The sequence below is a fragment of the Rhipicephalus sanguineus genome, chromosome 2 (genome assembly GCF_013339695.2).
Source record: "Rhipicephalus sanguineus isolate Rsan-2018 chromosome 2, BIME_Rsan_1.4, whole genome shotgun sequence".
NCBI lineage: Eukaryota > Metazoa > Arthropoda > Arachnida > Ixodida > Ixodidae > Rhipicephalus > Rhipicephalus sanguineus.
The window spans coordinates 47807604-47833185 of record NC_051177.1 but is presented as its reverse complement, the minus strand read 5'-3'; the positions used below and the strand labels follow the sequence as shown (position 1 = coordinate 47833185).

The window sequence follows — 25582 nt, the reverse complement described above, 5'->3', positions numbered from 1 at the left end:
CCCCATCTCGATCTTGTGTGCTTTCTTTTCTCTCTCATTCCCTTATAAATTTACCCCCACCAATGCGACTGCAGGGCAATGGAACGCTCCTGGCTTCGGTACATGGCAGCTGCGTGCATGCTCAAGATATGCTGCTGCCCCCCCTATGCAGACGCACTTAGCCACGAGCAGTTTCAGAAGCTTGCCCTTGTGCTTCAGGTGAGTGCTTCCATTGCTTAATAAGTGCATGCATTATCTAGCTTGCTTCTGTGATTACAAGGTTGCATTCTGATATTCTCGACCTGAAAGACCCACTTGTCTATGTTTCCACGTTGTGCCAGCAGGACAGCATGCACATATTCCTCCAAAAGGTGTGCAAACCATGCATACTTCCCAATTATTTCATCACCAGTGGGCCTACTCGTAGCTAATTGTCTGTTGCAGGGCAGTCGATTACTTGTATGCCAGCACAAGGACCACAGTAGAATCACTTTTCATTAGGGGTGTGCGAATATTCGAAGTTTCGAATATTTTTCGAATAGTGTTTGCTATTCGATTCGATTCGCACTGAAATTTTACTATTCGAACTATTCGAACTTCCCAAAAACAAATGCAGTCAACGTCCGGTTGAAAGTGACCCCTTCAGATTTTCAATATGCTTCACCTCATTACACTCTCGTATTGCGGCAAAGCTGCCTTTCAAGCTCCGTTACGGTCGAACTTAGGCAAGAGACAGTCAACGTCTGATTGGAAGTGGTCCCTAGATTTTCAATGTGCTTCACCTCATTACACCCCCGTATTGCGGCAAAGCTGCCTTTCAAGGTCCGTTACGGTCGAACTTAGCCAAGAGACAGTCAACGTTCGTTTGGAAGTGGTCCCTAAATTTTCAATATGCTTCACCTCATCACACCCCCGTATTGCGGCAAAGCTGCCTTTCAAGCTCTGCTGCGGTCGCAAATGTATTAACACTAGAAAACGCTGGTTCCAACATGGAGATGAAAGATGTGGCAGAGTTGGGGGCTCATTTAATGCTGTTTTGGACCTGAAATTTGGGCAGGAAGTCCGAAAAATCGGACGCCGAAGCTTTTTAGCATCCAGAATTTCAGATGTTCTTATATATCGATGTCTACGAGGCAGATTTGGAACTCCGGACTTGAAGGGAGCACACCCTTGTCTGCCACATCAGTTGGCCTTCCACAGCAGTTGAAAGAGGAGGAGAAGCTGAGGAAATGGCATCTCTGCCTATCACGTGTAAAGTGTTGTCGGCAGCACTTTGGTTGCATCAAATCATGTACATAAATACAATTCGGCCTCTACATTGCCTCACTCTTGATAAGAAAGACAACTATGCAATATGACCCCACCACCGCTTCATCAACCTAGCGAAAAGAAACACTTTCATGTTGCTATCTCACAAGAACATACTTAATGATTCTCTGCAACTTTTTCTGTAATTTCACTTCGAATTATTCGAAAATTTTTTGAGAAATATTCGAAAATTATTCGAAATTATTCGATTCGATTCGCACTCAATCTTTATTATTCGAATTCGCTTCGCACCCAAAATTTTGCTATTCGCACAGCTCTACTTTTCATCCTTGGCAGCTTTCGTTGCTGTTGTCACAATCCGTACCTCGCACTGAATGAAACGAAATGGCTGTTTGGCACAACCGATGTCGTGCCAACGGATAGCAACAGTGGAGTCCTGGAGTTCGTGCATAGCACATCTCCAAGTTATGCTGTGTTACTTCATTTTAGTTGTATGCTAGCACCACTTTTGTGCAAACTCGAAAAGTAGAAGCAAACTCGAATAGTAGCATGATTGTAATAGTAACGGGGCACAAGCTATAAGCAATAAAATATGTTACGTTTTAGAATTTGCTATGCTTAAAGGGGTCATGAAGCACCCCTTGGGCTTGTTGAAAAAACCCATCGTGCGGAAAGCTGACACGGCTATGAACTGCTCAGCCAAATATTGCAATCGTGCGTGCCACGTAAAGGCTACAAGCGGAACACGAAGTTGCCGTTTTCTCAGGCGCCCTCTTTTCAAACAGAGGCCGGTTCTTACTTTCGTCGGTGGGCAGGGTGTCTGCTCGTTGACGTCGCGATCTGCATCTCCACGTCACAAAAGACATAGCATCCTCATTGGCTGATAGCCGACATAAATCGAGGGCGGCGTTCGGATCAGATGCGCTTCTTGCCACGAGGTACCACCACTTGCCAGCGCCGCACTCCTCAGTACATGGTAGCTGCACTCGCGCACGCGAATCACAGCGGCTGAGCGATCGCGTTTCATGATGCGTGCTGACGTAACTTCTTTCCCCCGTGCCATCCCTCCCTGTGTAGCTTCCAGTGCGCTCGTCGGCACAGGAAAAGAGACAAAGCGCTGAGAGCGTGCGCCAAACCCCCGTAACTCCGCTCGTTCTTGACGGATTCGAGAAATTTTTGCGGCAATCGATTCGGGAGGCAGTAAACTCCAATACTGAGGTCATTAGATCATTATTTGGAAAAGTGGTTCATGACCCCATTAAAGTATGTAAGCTCGTATAACAAGCTTTTAAACTTAATAATAATTAATCGATGTGAGGGTAATATGTTCATTTAACCTTGTAATGGGTCTTCGCGGCAGTGCGGATTTTTCCTGGATAGGTGTTTTCACAGCATAGCACTTCTACACTGCAGTGGAACCACCTCTACAGGGGGTTACATGCAGTCAATATATGCCTATTCGTTCATATCGAATACTTCAAAATTTCAAACAATTTACATTTGTGTTGAAGCAGATTCAAAACTGTAATACTCGTTCGAGTATTCAAGGTGCTCGAATATTCACACGTGCCTAGTAAAAACTCTGACCATTACAGTCGAACCCACTTATAACGATCCCACATATAACGATCTATCGGTTATAACGACCATGTTTGGGTGCACTTACGATTTTCCTATGCTAACCATTGAAGCTGCGTCCATATATAGCGAATATTTTTCAAAGCCTCCTACTTTTACAACGAACACTTCAGACACGGTCGCGGTAAAAATATGGTGCATACGAAGCGAAAAAAAAGTTAAAATATGCCTTCTAAAGCATGACAGGGGCGCGCGCTCGCGCGTGCCCCGCTCCAGTTTACTCGCGACTAAGATACCCTGATCGGCGAGCACCGCACGCAGAGTTCGGACGCTGCGAGCGAGGTCGCTCACTTTCCAGGCGTTTCTTCAGTGGTAGAATGGCAGTGGGGAAAAAAAAAATAGTAGGCATCATGAAGCCTTGCGGTCAGCTTTCGCACAGTAACCTTTCCTGACGCCGTTCTCTGCAGCTACGACCGCCTGCGATGAACCAAACAATGCCTTGGAACGCAAGAAGGCATAAATGCAATTGAAGTGATAACCGCGATAACTTTCCATCGCAAAAAGGTTCACTGCGTCCCTAAACTCGTCGACGCCACAATGTGCCGCGAAAAGTCGTCCGTCTTTCCGGTAACGGCAGAGACCGGTCGATCGGTGATAACGATTTCCGCGCGATTGCGGCGATGCCTTCGCGGATAAGCATCAGAAAAGAGCGAAGGCGAGGTGGCGGCCGTCGATGAACGTGCCATTATGCCTTATAGGCGACAATCTTATCACAGTCATCTGTAGATATCTGCTCGGCTACGCGTGTGGCGTACTACACCGTACACTGCGGATTGATGGCGGTACGAGCGCGCCATGCTTAGCCATGCTGCCGTTCGCAAGTTCGCCGCCGCCGCCTCGTGCGAGACCGCTTTAAAGTGCGCGTCGCTTTGTGGAAACGACATTAGCTCGCTGTTGTTGGGCGGCGCGGGCACCGAGAAACCTCGATGCACACCAGGTGACAACTCAAGTGCGCCGCGCATTGTCGTGCAGGGCCGCGAGAGCATCGCGGAAACGTAGAGTGCGCGTTGCTTGGAAAATACTTGTTTTCGCCGCGTTGAACGAAGAGGCTAGTCGCCGCACCCGTGCACGGTCCGGAGTGAAGCAAGCATGAAGAATGTACAAACGCGCGCATACGGCATACAGCAAGCGGCCCGGCAGTGACTCCGCGACCCGAGTAGGCGACGCGCTGCACGCAACTATAGCCAGGGATGATCGGCTCTACGTCGCGGTACCGCGCTTCGGTGAAACGGTGTCGGCTCATTGCAAAGGCGGTTAATTCACTCGTGAGCACGCAGCGGGCGTCGCTTCATGACGCGAAAAGGCTTACCTTGTCACCGAAGGGGTTGTTAGCACTTTAACAAAAGTGCACAAAGAAAAAAAAAACGGCTTGGCCGCTAAGCCCACGTTTTTAAGGGCGAGTCCATATACAACGAACTACTGATATAACGACCACTTTTCGCGACACTTTCGAGTTCGTTATAAACGGGTTCGACTGTATTATTAATTATTATGTTTACTCAAGTTTCCAAAGCCTACTGTCTGTCCTCTAATGTGCAAGGTCCGTTACTATCCAGGACGAGTGTCCGGAGGTGCGCGAGCAGTTTGGCCAAAAGTTGCACAAGCACCTACTGGCCATGCGGCTGCCTCTTCAGTTCCTGGCCATCTTTGCCCTGGGTGGCGTCGAGAAGCGGCGGCCCCTGCGTAACCAGCTGCGCCAGTGGCTCCTGTCGTGCATCAACAAGCGGCGAGATTTTCTCAAGCAGCACACCATCAACTCTATGAAGCTTATCACCATCCTGCCCGATTATGTGATCCCCTATGCCATCCATCTGCTTGCCCACGACCCTTGCCTGCCAAAGTATGACGACGTGCCGGGACTGGTACAGATCAAGGAGTGAGTGCAAAATGCCTGTGATGCCCATTTCGAGGGTGCATCCCTTACTTCCCTGCTTTTCAGTTTCGTTCCGGTAGACTTGATGTCTTCAGGTAGTATGCAAGAGCTTGTTGGTCAGCTGTCAGCTTGAAACAGATCACGTGCTACGTGGCGTCTGCTAGCGAAAAAGAGTGTTGCACACTCACTGTCATGGCTACGAGCTGCGCTGACTAATACTCCTAGGTTACACGCAGGGAAAATCGATAAAGTGGACAGGAGGACAACCGCCACTGTAGCTCAACTGGTAGAGCATTGCACACGTTATCCAAAGTTTGCAGGTTCGGTCCCTGCCGGCAGCAAGTTGTCTTTTCGTCCACTTTAATTTTTTCACATTTATATCATAATTACTATAATACAGTTGAAAGACTACGAATAATGTCCCCTATATTTTCCGTGTCTTCATTGTCTGTTGGTTTTCATCAAGGTTGTGTCTAACAAAGAAAAACGAGTCCTTCAATTCCCCCTTCTTTCGTAACTTCCCTGCAAATGGACGTGAAACTCACCAGCGCTCGCTGGGACGAAAGGAGTGAGAAAGTGCTTATAGCGTGTGACCACCCCCCGTAACTCCGCTCGTACTAACATATTCTAAAATTTTTTATGGCAGTCGATTTATGAGGCAATGAACTGTGATAATGAGGTCATTCGATGATTGCATGGAAAGATGTAGCAGGGCCCCTTAAACCTTGAAGTGTGACTTCACTGCATTGTGAATTACCCCTGAATAGGTGGCTTCACTACATAGTGGCGCCATGCTACAGTGAAACCATTTGTGCAGGTGGGTTACATGTAGTGAAATACATCTATTTGTTCATTCGTTTATAATACTCTGAAATTTCCGAAATTTCATTTCAGCTTAGGGGCATGATGTTTGTTTACCTGTGTGCAGGTGTCTGTGGTTTTTGATGGAGCCACTAATTACCAAGAACGAAGGCTACAGCTTCAGTTTCTTCAAGAGGCTTATCGAGAACATCAAGCAGACCCGCGACAACCAGTGCCCCAACGACAAGCAGGCACAACTGGTAGGTGCTGGCTGTGGCTGTTCGAACCCTAAGGCCAAGCCTTAACTCTGCCTGTTTGACGTTCTGAGTGTTCAGCGCAACTCAAGCAGAGTAAATGAAAACAAAGGTAGGGGTAGAAGGGAGGACAAGACGACCCCTACCTTTGCTCTGTTTGAATTGGGCTAAACACTTGGAATGACATGGAATACCAACTCGCTAAAACTGCTACTCTTCCTCTTTGTGTGTGTGGTTACAGAAACTGTATGCGGTGTGTGACCTGGCCCTTGGGCTGGTAATGACCAAGACCACCAGTTTTGTGTTAAAGGACTTCCCACAGGAGCCTGTGCTGCCGTCCAAGTGGTACACCCTTCCAGACAAGGTGAGAATGATTCTGTATAGACACACTCTTGCATTGGAGCTGCCTTTGTCAGTGACATAGTATAGCTTTATTTGCATTTCAGATTAAAACTTCAAAAACTGACTGGGTCCCTTATGCCTTTGCCTAAGATGACTCAAAGGCGAAAGCCGTAGTCTTTTTCTTCTCATTCGATTGCATTGATCCACCCACCCCCGAAAGCTTTCTTTCTGCACCTGGCGTGGTTTTGCACTGCCTCAGAGATCAGAGGCATTGCAAGCTTTCTGCACCTCACGTGCCTCCGCAAGCGGGCCACCTATGACCAAGCGACGATGTCGTGGTGACGTCACAAATTTTGGTGATATGTCACGTCATTGCATGATGATGATCTTTTGCATCACTTGTGTTGACAAGAACGGTCACTTTTATACTTTTATACTTGATGAGGCATCTAAGCCTTTCACCTTTGATAAATGTTTGTCATCCCAATCACATACTTAAAAATTCACCTGGTAGTCGGCTAAACACTGTTATTCTTTTTTTTTATATATACTGTTTAAGGAAAGCAAAGTAGAGCGACTAAAAATGTTTTCACACCACAAACTACGCCACCAGCTATGTGAACTTGGGCATCGCCAACCTTTGCTGATTCTCGTAGTGTTCAGCAGCTATTTTACCATTTAATTCGTTGTTCCGTTAAAAGAATGACAGGGTCCTCGTTGAATATTTAGCTGGCATGTAACATCGCTTTTGCCTGAGGCATTGTGATAATTTACTAAGTGAAACTGCTTGGTTCTGTCACAAAAATTTGTGCAGGTGCAAGTGCCAAACATGAAAAGTTACTTGCCACCGGAGCTGGCTTTTTCAGCTCCAAAGGTATGTACATACACAATAGCACATTGCGTGTTTGCTTTGTTTACTTGCTAAGTGCTTTCCAGTTGTAGTGAAAATCTCATGGGCTGATGCACTGTGGACTGGGTCATCTGCTTAAAGTGCATGCCTTACATTACTTTGACATAATATGTGAGCAAATATAGGCCTCTCTTTTATTTTGTTCATCATGGATCATCGCTAATGCGAACTTCCAGTAGGCAAACGTTATCACAAATGGAGTTTCGTAGGAAGTAGCATCCATGTGCAATCTGTGCAAATAAATTTGCTTTGTTAGTTGTACTTTCACACTGGCCTTCATAAAGTGCACTTTATGTACTCTGTATGTCCTTACCGTGCACACCCATCTGCACGAATTAACCAGCTGCCATAGTTAGACTTCATCCACTTAGCTCATTACAGTGTGGCATCAATCGCCCTATTCTGAACCATCACTGTGATCTGTAATGCCCAAACACAGTTGAACATAAAGGAAAATTAGAACCAGTTGTTCCCCGTGTAGAGTAAATTGGTACAAAACGATTGGAGTGCTATTTGTGTGAAAATTGAGTTATTTATTTATTTATTTATTCATTTAAAGATTCCTTACAGGCCTCGTTAGAGGCATTGGGTAAGGGGGGCATCACAAAAAATAAATGATCACACATAATAAATACATATCATACAGGATGAAATGGCTCAAAGCACACATATCCTTTTTTAAACACATTGAAATAATGGCTAAATTGTAATTGTAGAGGCGAAAAGAGAAAAGGAGTAGTTCAACGGTATAAATAATTAATGCAATTTAGGTAGACCATCAAGTGATACATTTCGTACGCGCGCAGGTAATGCACAGTAAAAAAACATACGAGTACAATGAATGAGCAAAAAGAAATAACGAACTCATACATAAGAGAGCTAATAAAACACACACGAGAAAAAAAAAAAAGAAGTCGTTATACATTTTGTCGAGGTTATGCGGAGGAATGTGAAATGGTGAGTTGACGAAATTTATCAGGATTTTTTTAGGACACAATGGAATCAGGAAGTGCATTCCACAGCCGAATGGCACGAGGAAGTGCCGACGAATTGAATGCATGAGTGCTTCCGTACATGCGAGTGAAACTGAGGTGATTATGTAATCTACGAGATGTGCAAGATGAAACTTCGAGCCGCAAGAAAGATTTTTTACCAGCATAGACGTATTTGTGAAACAATGACAAGAGTGCAAAGTCCCGACGAGTACTGCGGAGTGGAAGTGAACTATCATGTTTTATTCGTGAGGTGCTGCATTTGTAACTATAGTTATTAGAGATAAACCTAGCTGCCCTATTTTGCACCGATTCTAATAAACTGATTAAGTTGTTATGATGAGGTGACCATATTACAGAGGTATATTCCAGCTGCGGGTGAACAAATGTCTGAAAAGCTAGCTTGCGAATATTGGAGGGAGAATTTCTCAAGGTTCGATGTACGTACCCCAGTGACTTTGAAGCGTTAGCACATATGGTTGCAACGTGAAGGTTCCAGGAAAGGTTTGACATTAGATGAATTCCTAAGTACTTGTATGTGGTGGCAGAAGAAATTGGATTATTATTTATGTGATAAGAAAAATTTGAGACCAAGTGTTTAGGAGTAAAAGAGACTACTTTGCATTTAGATGAATTAAGGGTCATCAACCAAGTTTTACACCAATTAAAAATAAGCTGAAGATCGTTCTGGAGAATGTGATGGTCATCGGGGCTGGCAATAGGGCGGTATATAATGCAATCATCTGCAAACAATCGCACATGGGAAGCTAGGTTATTAGGGAGGTCATTTGTATATATTAAAAATAGTAGCGGCCCAAGAACGCTACCTTGTGGTACGCCGGAGGTAACATAGCATATGGGAGATGGAAGATTATTAACTACAGTAAACCCTCGTTAACTCGAACTCGCTTATCTCGAAATCTCGGTTAAGTCGAAACTTTTTTTCGCCGTGCATTAACCTCCCATAGGTGCTATGTATTTGCCCCCTCTTATCTCGAAACGTTTTCCGGAGGGAACAGCGGATATCTCGAAATCTTGACCGGGAGGGCCGAAGGCAAAGTCCACTCCGAACAGGAAACGAGGGCTCCATGCGAACGCTTAGCTCTTACTATACGTGCCGAACGCGGTCGTGAAGGCCGAATTTGAAATTCCCGCGGACGCAGCCGTTTCCTATCAGCCTTGTCAAGCAACCGTGGGAGTGATCACATGTGCGCACCTGCGCGCGACTTATGCGCCGTGGGCGGCGTGTGCAAGCGTGGGCCAGTCAGTACGCAACCTAACCCTTGCATGTGCGAGCTGGTATTCTTTGTTTTCCCCGCGATCTGCGCACGACGCATCTTGAGTTCAGTTTTGCTGAGTAGTGAGTGGTGTGTGCAACGGACGCTTCCGAATATCGACCACGATGTCCCGCCCAAAGCAGTGCAAATCTCTGACGTTGGAGAGAAAAGTCGAGCTAATCAAGGAAGTAGAAAAGGCAGGTCGAAGCAAGTCGTGCATCGCCAAGGAATTCGGCATCCCTTTGTCAACCCTCTCGACAGTGCTCAAGAACAAACAAAAGGTTTTGGAAGGCTTCGAGCAAAGCTTCTCAAGCAAACGGAAGCGCGTTCGAGCGTCCAAATTCCCGGACGTCGAATCAGCACTTCTGTTGTGGCTCCAAAACGTTCGAGCAGCCAATCTTCCCGTGACAACCCAAATGATGATGGAAAAAGCAGACGCTTTGGCACTGCAGATGGGTCACGCGGACTTCAGCTGCAGCAATGGCTGGTTCGAGCGGTTTAAGAAGCGAAATAACGTGTCATCGAAGCCTATCCACGGCGAAAGCGGCATTGTCGACGAACAGGCTGCAGACGCATGGCGCAACCTACGCCTCGCCGAGCTGCAAGAGGAGTACGCGGACAAGGACATTTTTAACCTCGACGAAGCCGCTCTCTTTTACAAAATGCTGCCTAACCGCACATACACACCAAAAGGCGAAGCGTGCTCGGGCGCTAAGCAACGCAAAGACAGGATAACCATTCTTTTTGGTGCCAACGCTACCGGCGATGAAAAGCTGCCCCTCCTCATTATTGGCAAGTCGCTTAATCCCAGGTGTTTCCGAAATGCACGGCTCCCGAGGGATGTGACATACCGCGCCAATAAAACGGCCTGGATGACGGCGGCGCTTTTCGAAGAGCATGTCCGTGCGCTTGACCGGAAGATGGCAAAGGACGGTCGGAAAGTGTTGTTTGTTGTGGATAACTGCCCCGGTCACGGAAAAATCGACAACTTGGCGGCTGTTAGGCTGGAGTTCCTGCCGGCGAACATGACGTCCGTTCTCCAGCCAATGGATCAGGGAGTCATTGAGATTGCCCGCAAGTATTATAGGAAGAGCCTGCTGCACCGAATTCTGCTGTCATACGACAATGGGAAAAAGTATGAAATCGATCTGCTGGGTGCAATCAATCTGATGGCCGAAGCCTGGCGCCAACTACGCCCGCTGGCGATTGCTAACTGCTTCGCACATGCAGGGTTTTCTCGCGCCCCCGAATCAATCGAAGAAGACATTGGCGCAGAATTCAGCGGCTGTGATGAGCTGTGCAATGAAGTGCGCAAGGCAACTGGCTGCGTGAACGATACTGAAGACGGCGAGATGGCCTTTGAGGAGTATGCGCTCTACGAGGCGGACGTCCCCGTTACCGGAATGCTGTCGGACGCCGATATCGTTGAGATGGCCGTGAACGACGCAGAAGACCATGCAGACGAGGAAGAGCCCCGAGAAGTGCCTACGACGACAGAAACACGTAACGTGCTGCGCTTGCTCCGCAACAAGGTCGAATGCAGCGGTGGCGACCAACGGCTCATGCGATGTGTTGAGCAACTGGAGAACGCCTTTCTGGGACCGAACGCGAACGCGAAACAGGCGAGCATCACGCAGTTTTTTGGTCCTCGGTAATAAATTTTTTTTTCGCTCTGAATTCTTGTGCTTTACTACGGTTGCCGTCTCGTGCAGTGGAGCTTTTCCTGGCAGCACTGGCTTTTCTTTTACAGTGACCTGGGCAAACATTTTCGGCGTTTTGCTTAACTCGAAATACCGCTTATCTCGAAATTTTCCCTGGATTTTACGGCTTCGAGTTAACGAGGGATTACTGTATTAAAAACTGCTGGTGATTTGAAAGAAAGTTCCGAAGCCATGTTAGTGACTGTGAATCCAATTTTAGGGCAGTTAACTTTGAAATCAGGCGGCAGTGGGCTACACAGTCGAATGCCTTCGAAAAATCGAGAAAAATGCTATCAATCTGTATGTTACGGTCCATGTCAAAATGCAAGTCAGTTGTGAATTCTAAAAGCTGTGTCTCACATGAGAAACCTCTCCTGAACCCGTGCTGATTGGTGAAAAATAAGTTATTTGATTCTAGATGATTGTATATGTACGATGCAATTATGTGCTCGAGCATTTTACAGCAAATACAGGTTAGTGAGATGGGTCTATAGTTATCTGGTGAGTGTCTGTCGCCGCTTTTGAATATGGGGACTACTTTTGCAGTCTTCCAATCACATGGGAGTTCTCCTGAAGTTAGTGACAGTCTGAAGATCTGGTGTACTAGTATTTTGCTCGAAGTAATGACGGTGTTCTTTAGCACTTTGTTAATCCCATCGACCCCACAAGAATTAGGATAACTTGAGATTATTTACAAGATTAACAGTGCCATCGACTAGAGATTTCAATGGGCGTCATATACTGATACCAGTGCTAGAATTCAGAACTAATACTAGTGCTAGAATAGTGCTAGTGCTATACTGATACTAGTGCTAGAATCAGTACTAATTGATTTTCTGGACGATTTATAGCTAGAAACTCACTCCAACATATTGATAACACTGCTATAGATTGTTTGTCCAGTTTTCTCTGCTTAAATCGAAATGTTGAGGTATAAAGCGCAATGTAGCAGAAGCAATACGCTGGTCATTAGAGAGTTACCATCACGGTGGTTTTTTTGGCTATTCACATTATCTCCGGGGGCCCTTTCAGAACACCGGTGTGGACCTGGCAACCTTTGGACGGACACGTCCGCGAGGAGCTCTGCGCAAAGTTTCGCGGAGGCCTCGGCCTGTTGCCAGTGGAAATGTACAGCTGGTGCAAGTAGCCGAGGTAGCACAGGTTGAAGAGGAAGAAGTAGTCGACGATGTCATGGCTGTTGAAGAGGAGCCTTCCCCAGGGTCAGTTTCTGGAGCTACTCTAAGTCTTTGCAGCAGGTTCCTGTTATGTGCTTAAAGGAGCCCTGCAACACTTCTCCAGGTCATCGTCGAATGACTTCATTACAGGAGTTTGTGGCATCATGAGCCAACTGCCGCAAAAATCTTCAGAAGCCATCAAGAACTAGGGGAGTTACGGGGATTTCTCACATGCTTTAAGCACTTTCTCTCTCCTTCGGTACCAGGGTGCACACTGAAAGCTACGCAAGGGAGCAAGAAGCTACGTGCATTCATCAGTGTGCATCATGATTTTGAGCAATTTCTCATTTTTTTTCTTCTTTTCTTTTGAACATGCGGCTTACTTTCAGTGTTAATTCTAGCACTATAGAGTGGAGTATGGGCACGTCAGCAGCACCCCATGATAGCCACGGTAACTATGCGGCTCACGATGCTCAAATCAGCCGATGGCTGGAGACTTTGTGCTTAGGACGCAGTCGTTTTAGATTGTGGCATCATTTGGTGAGAGAAGAGTAAGCAATTTCTAGCTGACTTTGAAAACTATTCATTCTAAAAAGACAGGGCGTGCAAACGTGGACACAAGAAAGAAGTCACGAATTGTAAATTCTAGGCCGCGTGCTGTGCTCTAATGTTTGGCTCACATGTTCTCAGTAGCCTCGACTACCAATCGGCAGCATTTTCTGACCATGCTGAAAAAGTGTTGCAGGGTCCTTTAATGTAGATCAATGGCAGTGCTACCCAATGTCCTTTAAACTCTTTTGTGCCATGCTGTTATCTTAAATGCCAGTCAAAAATGACCGAATTTCTTAAATTGTGGACTCCTCTTGCCATCATGCTTCAATTCCTGCCTGCAAATGAACTCTCTCCTGCTTTTGGTGCCCAACAGGATTTGTGGTGCCGCAGGCAACACTTGTGTGGTGTGGGGGTGTCCTTTATCTCCCCATCCCCCACCCCTTTTAGACTACCAGTCTTAAGCAGCTCCAGTTTACCAGCTGCAATATGTTCTGGAAATGTATACCCCTGTACTGCGGGATGCGTAAAGACCATGCATAAGAAGTGAGCCATGCAAAATAGGCTTCCATATACCGTATTTACTCGCATAATTTGCGCACTTTTTTTCGCGATTTTGGAGCTCCGAAAAGGGGGTGCGCAAATTACGCGGAGATTTCGCGAGCACATCTGAAATAATGCACAATATATAGTCCTAACACGCGCGATATAATATATTAAAGAAGAAAATAAATTATATCGCAAACGAAGGTTTTTTAATGGGCCCGTAAACAGGCTGCGACTTTTTTTTTTACACCCCCCAAACAAGCTCGGTAATTCGTACAGTAGACCGCGGCGATCACGTTTTCCGAATATTACAGCGCTGCGCGCCGCGCAGACCCTTCATTTCGAAAAACAGCTCCCGCGCTTCTTTCCTACGCCTGCCCAATCCTCCTCGTACGTGCAGTGACACCAACTCGGCGATCGGCGAGTTGACGTAGCACTGAGCTCGTCGATTGGTCTAAACCAGGTCTCAACAAGCAGTTGTCAAGTTAACGTCAGTTCCTGTTCCCACCCACTGCTACGAAACTGCGCCTTGTTTTTTGGCCCTGCGGTGATGCGGTTTCGGCCACGGAATCTCCGGTAGCTCGGACGGGTCGCGCTTGCTGGCGCGGCAAGCGGGGTTCTCCAGGCTTTTCTCTCGCGCCTCTTCGACGTCTCGGAAAGCAAGCACGCATTCCTGCTGCATTGTGAACTGTCACAAAGGTTTAAAAATAGTGAAGAGCCGAAAACTGCCCGTCAAGTTACGGAGCACTTGCAACAATATAAACAATAAACAACCAGGAGCCGCAGCAAGCGGAAGTGTATTGCAACTGATCGAGCTCGCCCATCATGTCAATTGTTGACATCGTGTCACGTTGCCGAAGTGGGCGGAGTCACGACGACGGGCTACGCCTTTCCCTCCATGTGGCGGAGAAGGGTGGTGAGGCCGCGCGAAAATTTGAAACCAGCTGAAACGGATGTTCTAACCCCTGTAACTTCCTTATTATAGCACGTACTCACAAAATTCTTGCGGCAGCATGTTCACATAGCAAAAGTGCGCATATTTCTCGTCATTACAATTTTTGGACATCGGGGTTGTTTACTGGCCCTTTAACAGAAGTAGCATGTACATTAACCAGCCAGATTCGGTCATGCACGGTCTAGTCAGAATCACTGGTTGAGAAGTCAGACTGAGAATCATCGCCGCGGCCGCTGTCACCGCCCTCCCAAAGCGCGTTGTCCTTGGTTCCGTCGAGTGCGTTGAGGCGTCTTCTTGAAGCTCTTCGCGACAATGCTGGGAATAACGAGGTGCCACGGCACGGCGATACCGGTGGGCCTAAGCTCTCGCACGTATTTGAAAAGGTATTCTTCAACGGCAGGAAACTTTCCATGCTTCGGTCCTCGGAACGGTCTCCTTCCTGGTCTTGTATTAAAAAGCGAACTCTTCTGCGGCACGGTTCCCGTTTCCTTAGGCAAATTCTATAACAGTAAGCTTGAATTTTGCCGAAAAGTTATTCTAGCCCAGGGCAAGAGAACAGTGAAAACGCAACTGGCTGATCGCGAAACCTAAACTTCCGAAACCAACGAAGGCTGCGCGACGCAGAGGAGGAGGGTCAGCGAGGGGAAATGTTGGCGCGACTGGCCCTCTCATGCCTCCGATGCAGAAAGTAGTCCGTGCCATGTCGCGTGCATGCATTCTCACGGCGGGAGAACGCTCGAACAGTTCCGACAACCCGTGAACAGGTTTGGGTGTTCGGGTACGGTTGGTACGGTCTCAGCGGTTTCCAGAGAATAGAACAAAGTAATCGGAAGAAGGGACTTCGCACTCGCAGCCTGTCTTGTGTATGACTGCGCTCGCCTGCTCGGTGAGGGCCGCGGGAGCGCGGCCATCCAAAGTTTCCCCGTGCGCGTGCGCCGGCAAGCTGGCTCGAGCGGGTCGGGGAGCGCAAAATATGCGAGTAAATATTTTTTTTTAGCAAAGCTGGCTAAATATTAGGGGTGCGCAAATTATGCGGGTAAATACGGTACAAATTCTGAAGAGCTTCCATCGGAAAGGGTCAATGCAGATGGCACTGCAATCCACAACCCTCATAGGCCAAGATGCCATCATGCCCTCATCTAGGACAGTGCAAGAAAAGGAAGAGCATCATTATTGAGCTTGTCTTGTCCTTGGCTGTTTTTGCCCAAAACACCTAGACAAGCCCAGCTCATCATCCATGGCAGGTGGCAACATTTCTAGGATATGTAAACTAATCCCTGTTACTAAAGAGTTGCCACAGGCACAACGTATGCGTTCATTTGACGTGCAGACAAAGCTATCTTGAGGGCGTCCATAGCTGCAGCATCACAATGTTAGGCTGAGGTAAACCTAAAGGAGTACTGCTGGTGCCACTGGCATTCCTCATGCAGTATTGAGGCCAGCAGTGCGGAGGAAGGCAGCAACAGCCCCTCGTCAGCACAAGTCATCAACCTCCGCGCCCTGCGGCCCACTCGCCGGGACCGTGCAGCCTTGTCTGAGCAGCAACCGTCGGAATCGAACCAGTCCAAAAGGTCAATCTCAGTTTTCTCTGCTTCATTCTGAAACTCTAGCTCTTTGTGCACTTTTCTCTGCTTTCATTTCCTAAATAAATTAGATGTCCTGTGAATATCCGCATGCAACAACTCTCTGTCTCCCCCTATAGAGAAGCATCGGGCATACTTCTCATACAAGAGGGAAAAAGCCAGAGAAGTCGTCCTGTTGTCCCTGTGGTGCTTCAGTTGTACTTGCTTCGAAGCCCTTGGCCTTTTTTAATTTGAGCAGTGATGCTGGGTGCCAGAAGAGTAGGTTTTAGCTTCAGTGCCCCAAACGTGACCACTTTATCACCAAATAGCATAGAGGAATGTGCATACTTACCAGCCGGAAGCTTATGTAGGAATAGGTCACGTCCAAAACATGTCATCCATGATGTGTTTCCAGTTTAACAATTGCTTCCAGCGGGTGCACTCGGCAAAAGCATAGACTTCGGAATTTTTTGTCTGGCTCTGAGAAAGCCACTGTTGGGGTGTGTATTGAGACATCACCAATTTTTTCGTTCAGTTTACAAGAGGCTACGATAGGAACTGACCTTGTGAAGCTCCCATTGTAGTCTCAGTGCGAAGCATGAAGTTCCCATACTTGTGCGACTGGACTGGGATCTACCTAGTATGCAATTAATTATCTCTGTGGGCACAGGTCACGCTTGGAGCCTGGACCGGAGGATGAGGCAGAGAACTCGTCTGACCAGCTCAGGTGAGCACTTTTTTAACCAAGTTTTATGCATGAAAATAAGTAGGCTTGATAAAATGCTTAGTGTTGTCACTCTGTTTGTTCTTTGTCTAACAGACATGCCATCGTATTGTCACATGAAATGTTCTATACATTAGTGCGTTATACCGAGGTCCTGTGCACATGGATACCTGATGGTAACTGTGCAACAGTGGGCACATCTTTGATCGTTGCTGAAAATGGACTACAGCAGATTTGGGTTGTATGAGAAATAAAATGTGCAACTGTGCCACAGTAGCCTAGTGGTTACGGTGCTCGACTGCTGAACCACAGGTCATGGGATCGAATCCCGGCCACGGTGGCAATATTTTGATGAAGGCGAAATGCTAGAGACCTGTGTACTCATTTATGTTTAGGTGCAGAGTAAGAAAACCATAGGGTCAAAATTTCTGGAGCCCGCCACTACGTCATCCCTCATAATCATATCGTAATTTTGGGACGTAAAACCCTAACAATTATTTGTTATGAAATAAAAATGTTTTAAAGTTAGGGTACTTTGCGCTTTTGAACTCATTAGTTTCCTACTCTTTTACTTAAAAGCCACCACCTGTCTCATTGGTAGTGCAGTTTGTCAGTAAAGTGTTCCTTGGCAAATGCTTGCTTTAACTGAGCACCAAGTTGTTGCAATGAAATGCTAAGTGGCTCCCAGCTCACCTACTAGTATCCGTGAAAGCTCCCTCCCATTAGTTTCATCTAGTTTGTCACATGTAACAAAAAAAATCTACTCGGAACTTATGCTGTTCTAAACAGTCATTTCATAAACAGATGCATGCAAATGTGCCTTTTGTCCACAGATTTCATTTTTGTGAGTGAATAGATATATGGCTCATGCATTTTGGCATGTTCATAAAGCAGGCAAGGCTTGTCCAGTGGTGCGAGTGAACATTTACCGCATTTAACTAAAGGAAAACACAGTGGCTTGAACAGAGCATGGTTGTTGTACAGTGCGCAGGTGGGGAATGCGATGGAGGAAGAGGCACAAAGGTCTGAGTCGTGAGTGTCATCGTGGTCTTATGTGCACGGGGACCACCACTGGGTCGGGGCACCTCTCTTGGCGCAGGCGGGGAACTACAGGACCAGTGGCGAACTGGCAACGAAAACACCAGCCCTAACAACGGCCAGCAGCCCCCAGAGAGTAACAGTATGGTACGCCAAGCACAGCTGTGTTGTTGACCACTCATTGGAGCTTGCTCTACCAGTGTGGGCTAGTTCAGAATGCCGATAGAATAGCAGCTTGTGTAAAGCTCAGGGGTGCACTCTTGTACACGTCCTGTGATAACCGTTCTGTCACGTCGAGGGTATTGGTCGAGGTTCGGGGGAGGGTCAGATGTGAGAACAGCAACCGGAAGTGGCAGTGCTCTCAATTATTTTGTCATCTGCTAGGCAAAGAATGGGCACAGTACGGACAGAGACAGCGTTTCCATCTGATAGAGCTGATATAGAACGGTGGATTGGATCCCATAGAAGTGAATTAGCCTGCTTTTTGTTGGCCTTAATCCAATCCTGCGCTAACAGTTTGCGAAAATGGCAACCAGCGTCCTCCCCGAAAGTCTTGCGAAATTGCGACACCAACTAGTGCCCAATCAAGACATTAACACAAATTATTAATTCTATATTTTTTCATGCATTGGAAACATTTCTGAATTCTCTCGGCAGACGATCAAAATGTGACACATTCTTACAGGGCACTTGCCCTTCGCCTGTTGGATGTTTGCTTCCTCTCGTTCTCCTGTGGCGTTGCGTTCAGTTCTATCACAGAATGTGTACAACATTGCGCCCCTGCTTTGATACCCATTCGAAACATGGGTTCGCGTTACAGTGATGATAACGCAGTCAAAGCACTGATTCAGCTGATGAGGCAGCATTGTCACCAAGTGCCTGTAGGAATACTCTCAACCCTTCTAGTTTTCTATCATCTGCAAACATTTGGAGTTTCGCACTACTTCACCACTTATGTCATTCGTGCGATGAAGCGGTTTCTTTTCGCACCGTCAGTGCCGTCATGTTCGTTTCTTGACCCCTAGGCTTCCCTCAACACCGAGGCTTCAGGTTCCTTGAAGAAACTAGTTTTTACGCTTGCATTTTCAGGCTTGGATTGTCGTCATGCTACGGTATGACATGCATTAGATCTCTCGCTGTAAAGAAATTTGTAAAGGAAGCCACCGCAGCAGAAATGACACCGCAGCTGCTCGCATTGGCTTTGTGCAACTGCATTTTGTAGTCGGGGTTTTCGCGGAAGCCCGTCTTGTCGGGAAGTAGCATCATAAAAAGTAAAAAGGTACACCGACCACCAAAAAATTAATACAAAAAAGACGTTTTGGCTCCCCCGACGGGAGCCTTGTTCACAATTCTTAGGCGGCGTGGCGTGTTGAAAGAGGCGAGTGCACGAGTCTCGAGCTATTCCATCTTTAAATTGCACGCAGTTACCGATATAAATACTCCCATTGGTGTCCTGTGCATCCTGCCTGTAGGAGGTGCCTTCAAATATGAAGGAAGTGTCCTCCAGCCAAAGTAGAAGGAGCCTTTTCAAGCCAGGGACATCGATAGGTGTCCTTTCTGGCAGTGTAGGGTCATCTTCAAAGGCGGCGATGCATGTTTAGGCGGCGTGTCCAATGGGAACGATTGTGAAAAGTGACACGACGTCAAACGAGACAAGTGTGTCCTGATCATTGGGAGCAAAATGATGAACCTTGTTTATGAAGACCTAGGAATGGTGAATGTGAGTGACATGTCTGCCAACAAGAGGAAATAGAACCATATGAAGGTTCTATCCCCTCTTGGTTCTATTGTGAACAAGGTCAGAACGTCTTTTTCGTATTCTTTTTCATGTCAGTGTCCCTTCTTTACCTTTTATGATGTAACTGCATTTTGTTAGCACCATGTTCATGCTTTCTTCTTGCATTTGCTTACATTTCATACATGGCTAATTTTTCAAGGTGCTAGTATTATTCAAGCTTGCTTTCTGTGTGTCAAAATGCAAAAACGAATGCCAGGACATTTGGTAACGTAAGCAAAACTAAACATTTAAAGAGTGAGAGGATTGTTAGAATTGTGCTTGCAACTTGTGCGTATTCTCATTCTGTTTTTCATCCTTTGTGCAGGCAACGAGGAGTACTCGTCTCAAGCAATGAGCAGCTGAGGTAAAAGTTCAATGCAGTGTAAAATAAAGGCTTTTTTTTTTTTTTTGGCAGGAACATCATAAACTGTTGGCCACTGGGAAAGATTATTCACCACAACCATTTCCACTCTTTCACCTTCTTCAAGGGGTGGTGGTAAAACACACCTCTCACACACTGTGCTTTACTCTTTTACAGCGCTGTTAACACGATAGAACTATCCCTTTCAGATGCCGCCTATGAAGAACTGTCTGTAAATGCCTCAAATCGATACGTTATTTCAAGGCACTTGATATTCTATTGCAACAAAAATAATGTCATAATGCATTAATTTATGTGTTGTAGTAATTCATTCTAATTCAATTGTAATTAAATGTCTATTTCTTGTGAAGTCATTCATGTGCCATTTTTGCATTAATAGAATGAAATCTTGCGTCAGATATACAGTGCAAATTAGTTTTTGAGTATGTCCATTTGGAGCAGAGAAAAGTTATGGCTCGCGGGAAGGGGCACGTCGAACACTTCTTCAAACTGTGCAGTGCCTTCAGCAAACTGATCATATACAACAGTAGACTGCAAAATGATGTTAAATGAGGACAAATTTATTATGCAGGAGGTTAATTTCATCCAAGGCTCAATGTGTCTTGCTCTCTCTTAGCCCCTATTCGTTACAAATGGCAAAAACAAGTGGTGTACACAATTGTGCACGTACATAGCATGTCAAACGATTAAGGAGCTCGCGTCGCAGAAAATCCAATGTCATTGGCCATGCGCGAAAAATCCCAGTGGATGTAAATAATAGAAACGTGTCAAAGCACGCTTCGATTAATCCCAAATTTCTAGGTGGAGCTCCTGTGAACAAAGTAAGGTCATTGGGCCGAAAAGAAAATCGGCCAAGTTTGATTTGGGATGAATGTCAAACCCAGGACTTCCAGGTATGAGGTGGGCATGCTACCCAAACAGTCATGACAGCTTGGTGATTCACACTAAACGAAGGGGGACCTTGTGAACGAGTGCGCACGCCAGCGCTTTCTGACCTTGATGCTTGTGCAAACATCATTGCAGCTCCCAGCGGGCTTCGCGAGCAGGGGAAACTGTGCTTATGCGCGTTACGGCAAGTAGACACTACTCTCCCATGATTTAGTGTTTAAGAGCCCGTGACGTAGAAAATCTGGTGTCGCCGATAACACTATCACGTTTCACTCCTAAAGGCAAAGCTGAAGTGTCCTACAATTTTAACGCGATAGCGTTAGAGAGCTCGTGTCTCAGAAATTCCGGTGTCAGCGTCGGCTCCGTTGGTTGTGAGCGAAAAATCGTCCGTGACCAAAAAATCGAGAAAGAAGCAAATAAAATAAAATCTGCGGTCCCATTGAGGATCGAACCCGGGCCTTTCGCGTGGCAAGCAGATGTCTTACCACAAAGCCATGATGTTACTTGCTGTTGGTGCGGAAAAAGACACTACATAAATGCCGTGTAGTGAAAGGAGTACCCTTAACGCATTTTGTTCGGCAGGTGTCACGACGAAAACGAGCCCATTCGGCGATTGGTAGGTGCATTCGCGAGGCCACCAAACTACGTCGAAAAAGGCCGGGATAGTGCAGCCATCGCCGCTAAATACACACACGAACTTTCAAACAGCTCTAAAAATGGACAACTATGTCCATCTAGCGGCAAACATATCAAGCCAAGTAGATAATGTGCCGCCATCTGTGAGGCATTGGGAGAAATATGTCTCAACTTTTTATGGCATCCGAGAGGGCGGGCGCGCGGCGTATATCTTGGAGGCCATGCGACTCTTGCTTTAGATTGAAAACCTGTACAATTCGCGCCCGTGCGTGCGTGTGTGTCTGTGTGTGTGTGTGTAACAATACACATTAATAAGTATGCATTTAGTAGTTGAAGGGCGCACTAGGGGCCGGATTTCGCTATCGCGTTCAACTCTTAAAGGCGAAGCTTAAGGGTCCCGCAATTTTTTTTGGACGTTGACTAGCAAGCAAAGTTTGCTGCATTCAAATCATCCACCACACTGAAAGTTGTACCAGATTTTTCAGAAACACAGCATGCATACAGGCATGTTTTCAGTGCAAGTGTTCAAACAAACTCTGATTGTAATCACCAGGACTACTTTGATGATCATAATGACTGTGGTCATGTTCTTAAGCGCCACCATCTATAGCAGCGTGGAAAACAGAAACTAGAAGCAAGTTGACTGACACATACTTGTCAGTCACCAGTTCACACTGCAAGGTATATCTTTTCCTGTGACAATTTTACTTGTCACCAGCTGTGTTGGTACAAATTTTGGTGCGAACTGCACTCACCATCAGTACAGAACGGGTTAGCATCCTGAAGCAACATGGTGGTCGTGAGAAGCTCCATAGCAGTGACCTCTAGGTTAATTTTGACACCTCAAGAAGTTCTCAAATAATTTTGACAGCCCAAAGTTCTTCTACGTGCATCTAAGTACACGTGACATTATTGTATTCCACGCTTATTATAATGTGGCAGCTAGACTTGTGCACATGTTACTTTACTCAACATTCACTATTATAAATACTTTTTCAAAATATTTTGGAAACACTGAGAGAGGAGTACATTTTCTGTAACTTAGTACATATCAAAGTATCTTGTACTAAGTACTTCAAGTACACTTTGCTGCATAGCAAGGCACGTCATCATGATAAGCAACACATGTGCATATACGCTACCTGGTGACGTCAGAGGCAAAATATTACTTAAACCACGAGTACTGAGTAACACTGTCATTCTTCCTGCTTCTTGACTTGGCATGTGATTCGATACACTACACACTTCAAGGGAAAATCCAATCCCTTGGCAATAGAGCATAAGGCCAACCCACCAGGCCACTACAGGCATAATTCCTTTGTTCAACATAAGCAGACTGTAAGGCTGCATTCACTCAACCTCAGCCAGGTTTGAATACGCAAACTTGACAAGCCCCATGCTGCCTTGCATCTTGGTGCAAATCGTCTTGCGAACCAATAAATCATTTTTTTGACAGTCGACTTTTGTTGTACCTCTTTTTGAATTTAACTAAAAAATCTATCTTAGGAGTATGTGCAAAGCAATGAAATACTTTTTCCAAGTATTTTGTACTGTGGTACTTTTTTCTTGCAAATTTGGTAACTTTAAGCATTTAGTGCAAGTCTGGCAGCTGCAATTGCTAACCATGCGCGTAGTCTTTTGCTCAGTAGCAGGAGACAACCAGTGGAAATGTGCCACTGCTGATGACCAACTTGGCATTGTGTATATCTTCACACAGACATTTAGTGCAAAGGAAAGAAGATGACTTTTAAGGGCTTGTTTTTCTTTGTTAAACACAATATTAACGAGAACTAACAGACGATGATGCCAAGCAAAGTATGGGGGTTTTAATTGTAGTAATTAGGATATGAATGTGAAGAAAGCAAAGTGGACGAAAAGATAATTTGCCACCGGCAGGGACCGAACCTGCAACCTTCGAATAACGCGTCCAATGCTCTACCACTGAGCTATGGCGATAGTCATCCTCTCGTCCACTTTATGGGGTATATATGTGCATTTAAACCTAGGAGTGTTAGCAGAGAACGCCCATACACTTGGTGTTATTCAGCGCCGATCGCAGCCATGGCGGCGAGTGTGGAACGCTCTTTTTCTGCCTGTTGGCATCGCGTAGCACGTGATCTTTTTACGAGACATTTAGTGCACATTCTTAATGGACCCCTGACAGTGAAAGTATTGTTTGCGACTTTTTTACTGTAATTTGTAGCTCTGTGTCTGGTAATCCCGAAACTGAATCGTAAATGCTCTAACGCATCACATAATTAATGCTAGCGTTGTTTATTGAGAACAATTTTGCGTCAGTTCGAAACGGCCGCCTAAATACCATAAGAAACTAGCGCCCCACAGCGGGCGAGTGCCTAAGATCATGTGCACCCAAGCTTTGGTGTCATTGACAGCGCAGTTTTCAAATCGGGGCCCCGCACGCGGTAAAGAATGAAACGATGCGGGTGCTTCGGTATTGTTACGTGATGCTTTTCAATTAATATTGTGGAACCCTTTATTTTCGCAAGCCTTTAATATGTGCAAACATTACTATAACACGATGGGACAAAAAAGGGCACAAGGAACCTTTAGGCACAGAATGTGGGCGATAAACTGAATAGCGTCTATTTGACGGGGTAGTTGTGGTGGCTGTACTTGCTTAAAGGGACACTAAAGGCAAATATTAAGTCGAGACTGATTGTTGAAATAGCGGTCGAGAAACCTCGTAGTGCTACTTTTATGCCAAGGAAGTGCTTATTTTAAAATAAAATCAGGTTTAGTGGTCCGCATCGCGTTAGCACACTTCAAATCATCCGCCTGAAAGCAGTATTTCGCACGTCACTGTTGCCGTGCCCAACGTTACCCGCCTTTACTGCACAGCGGTGTGCACTATTCGGGCATCCGGCAACATCACATGCATGCTGTATTTTGTCAAACTTTCTGTCAGAGCGACTGTCACGAGCATGCAAAACTCACGCGGCAGTACGCGATACCGAAACTACCACTGAGACGCGACCGCGTGAGTGAAGCAGGGCGCCGGGCGAAGCGCAGTTCAGCGAAAACTGAACTTTTGAACCACATGTGCCGTTCCCCATGGCAACGCCAAAGAGGTTCTTTTTTTCATAAATCAAACAGAAACAAACAAGCAGCATTTTATTACGTCTCTTGATGCACGGAAGGTTCATTTTTATTGCAGTTAGTTTGATTACTAGTTATTAATTGTATTCATACTCTCCCACGTCATCGGGATCACTTCCAAAATGTCCCACTCGTGGCTCTCATCGTGCGATACATTTAGCTTAATTTTTCGGTAAGTAGGGCACTGCTGTTGATAATACTGCCATTTTAGACGTTGTCATACATTGAGCTTTCACTCTGACATAAATTGTTATTTGCCTTTCGTGTCCCTTTAAGTGTGCTGTCTCAGGGACAAACGGCGCATAGCATAGGTAAAGATAGCATTGAAAAGATTAGATTGTGCGCACAGGTACTTCAGTCAGTTTTTTCACAGACAAGGTGATACATTCCTAAAACAAAATGTGATGCATAACAAGTTGAGCACAAGCCTACGTGACTCAAGCATGACATAGAAAACTGGACAGTTTAGTAGCCATGAATATGCCCCATGTCCTTGGTTCGCGAGTAATATGCGAGATTGTAGGTCTTTCGGTACATTCCTGCAGAAACATTTAAAATCACGGAATGAATAAATAAAAGGTGTAATGTTCATTTTGCCCGTCTCTCCTCAACATGTTTCGTTTTGGCTAAAGCAGCTCCAATTGTAATGTCCTTCCCAGGGCCGTAACCAGGAATTTTTTTCAGGGGATGTTTGTGTCTAGAATGGCTAACTTTGGCAACTGGTGGCCGCTGTGTAGGCGTGCAAATATTTTAGTATCACCCGAAAAGTTAAAGCGTGAAAAAACTTCAGGGGGTGTCAGAACCCCCTCAACACCCGCCTAGTTACGGCCCTGGTCCTTACTATTGATCACTTCTCACTTATCTTGGTGCACTTGTGGTTACCAGTCTGTCAAAGGAGGACGTGGAGAGTGACGAAAGGAGTGAGGTGCATTTTACTAGAAGAATTGAAGGACACACAAATTGTGCAGATCCAATATACTAGGTGTTCAAAGTTAAGCTTTATGGTTTTGTTAAAATTCAGCACTTGGAAGAACGTGCAAACAGTCATGGGCACGTTACCAGTAAAAAGTAACAGTGCTACAGTTACAGTTACCTAAGCCAAAAAAGTAACTCTGTTACAGTTACAGAGTTTCCGAAAGTAACTTGTTACAGTTACAGTTACTGTGCAAAAGTAACGTCGTTACTTTTCCGTTACTGT

General features: G+C 45.9%; 1 protein-coding gene across 1 annotated transcript in view; it reads left to right on the top strand.

Moving 5' to 3' along the window:
- LOC119382897 (sister chromatid cohesion protein PDS5 homolog B-like) overlaps positions 1-19767 on the top strand; it is a 53836-nt gene extending 34069 nt beyond the window's left edge. The window contains 11 exon segments of the mRNA XM_037650795.2: positions 75-198; positions 4443-4762; positions 5688-5820; positions 6056-6178; positions 6971-7030; positions 12068-12255; positions 15691-15831; positions 16493-16549; positions 17531-17578; positions 17646-17731; positions 19687-19767. Coding sequence (XP_037506723.1) covers positions 75-198; positions 4443-4762; positions 5688-5820; positions 6056-6178; positions 6971-7030; positions 12068-12255; positions 15691-15831; positions 16493-16549; positions 17531-17578; positions 17646-17697 — 1246 coding nt within the window. The 3' untranslated portion in view covers positions 17698-17731; positions 19687-19767.
- Positions 19768-25582: the final 5815 nt, after the last annotated feature.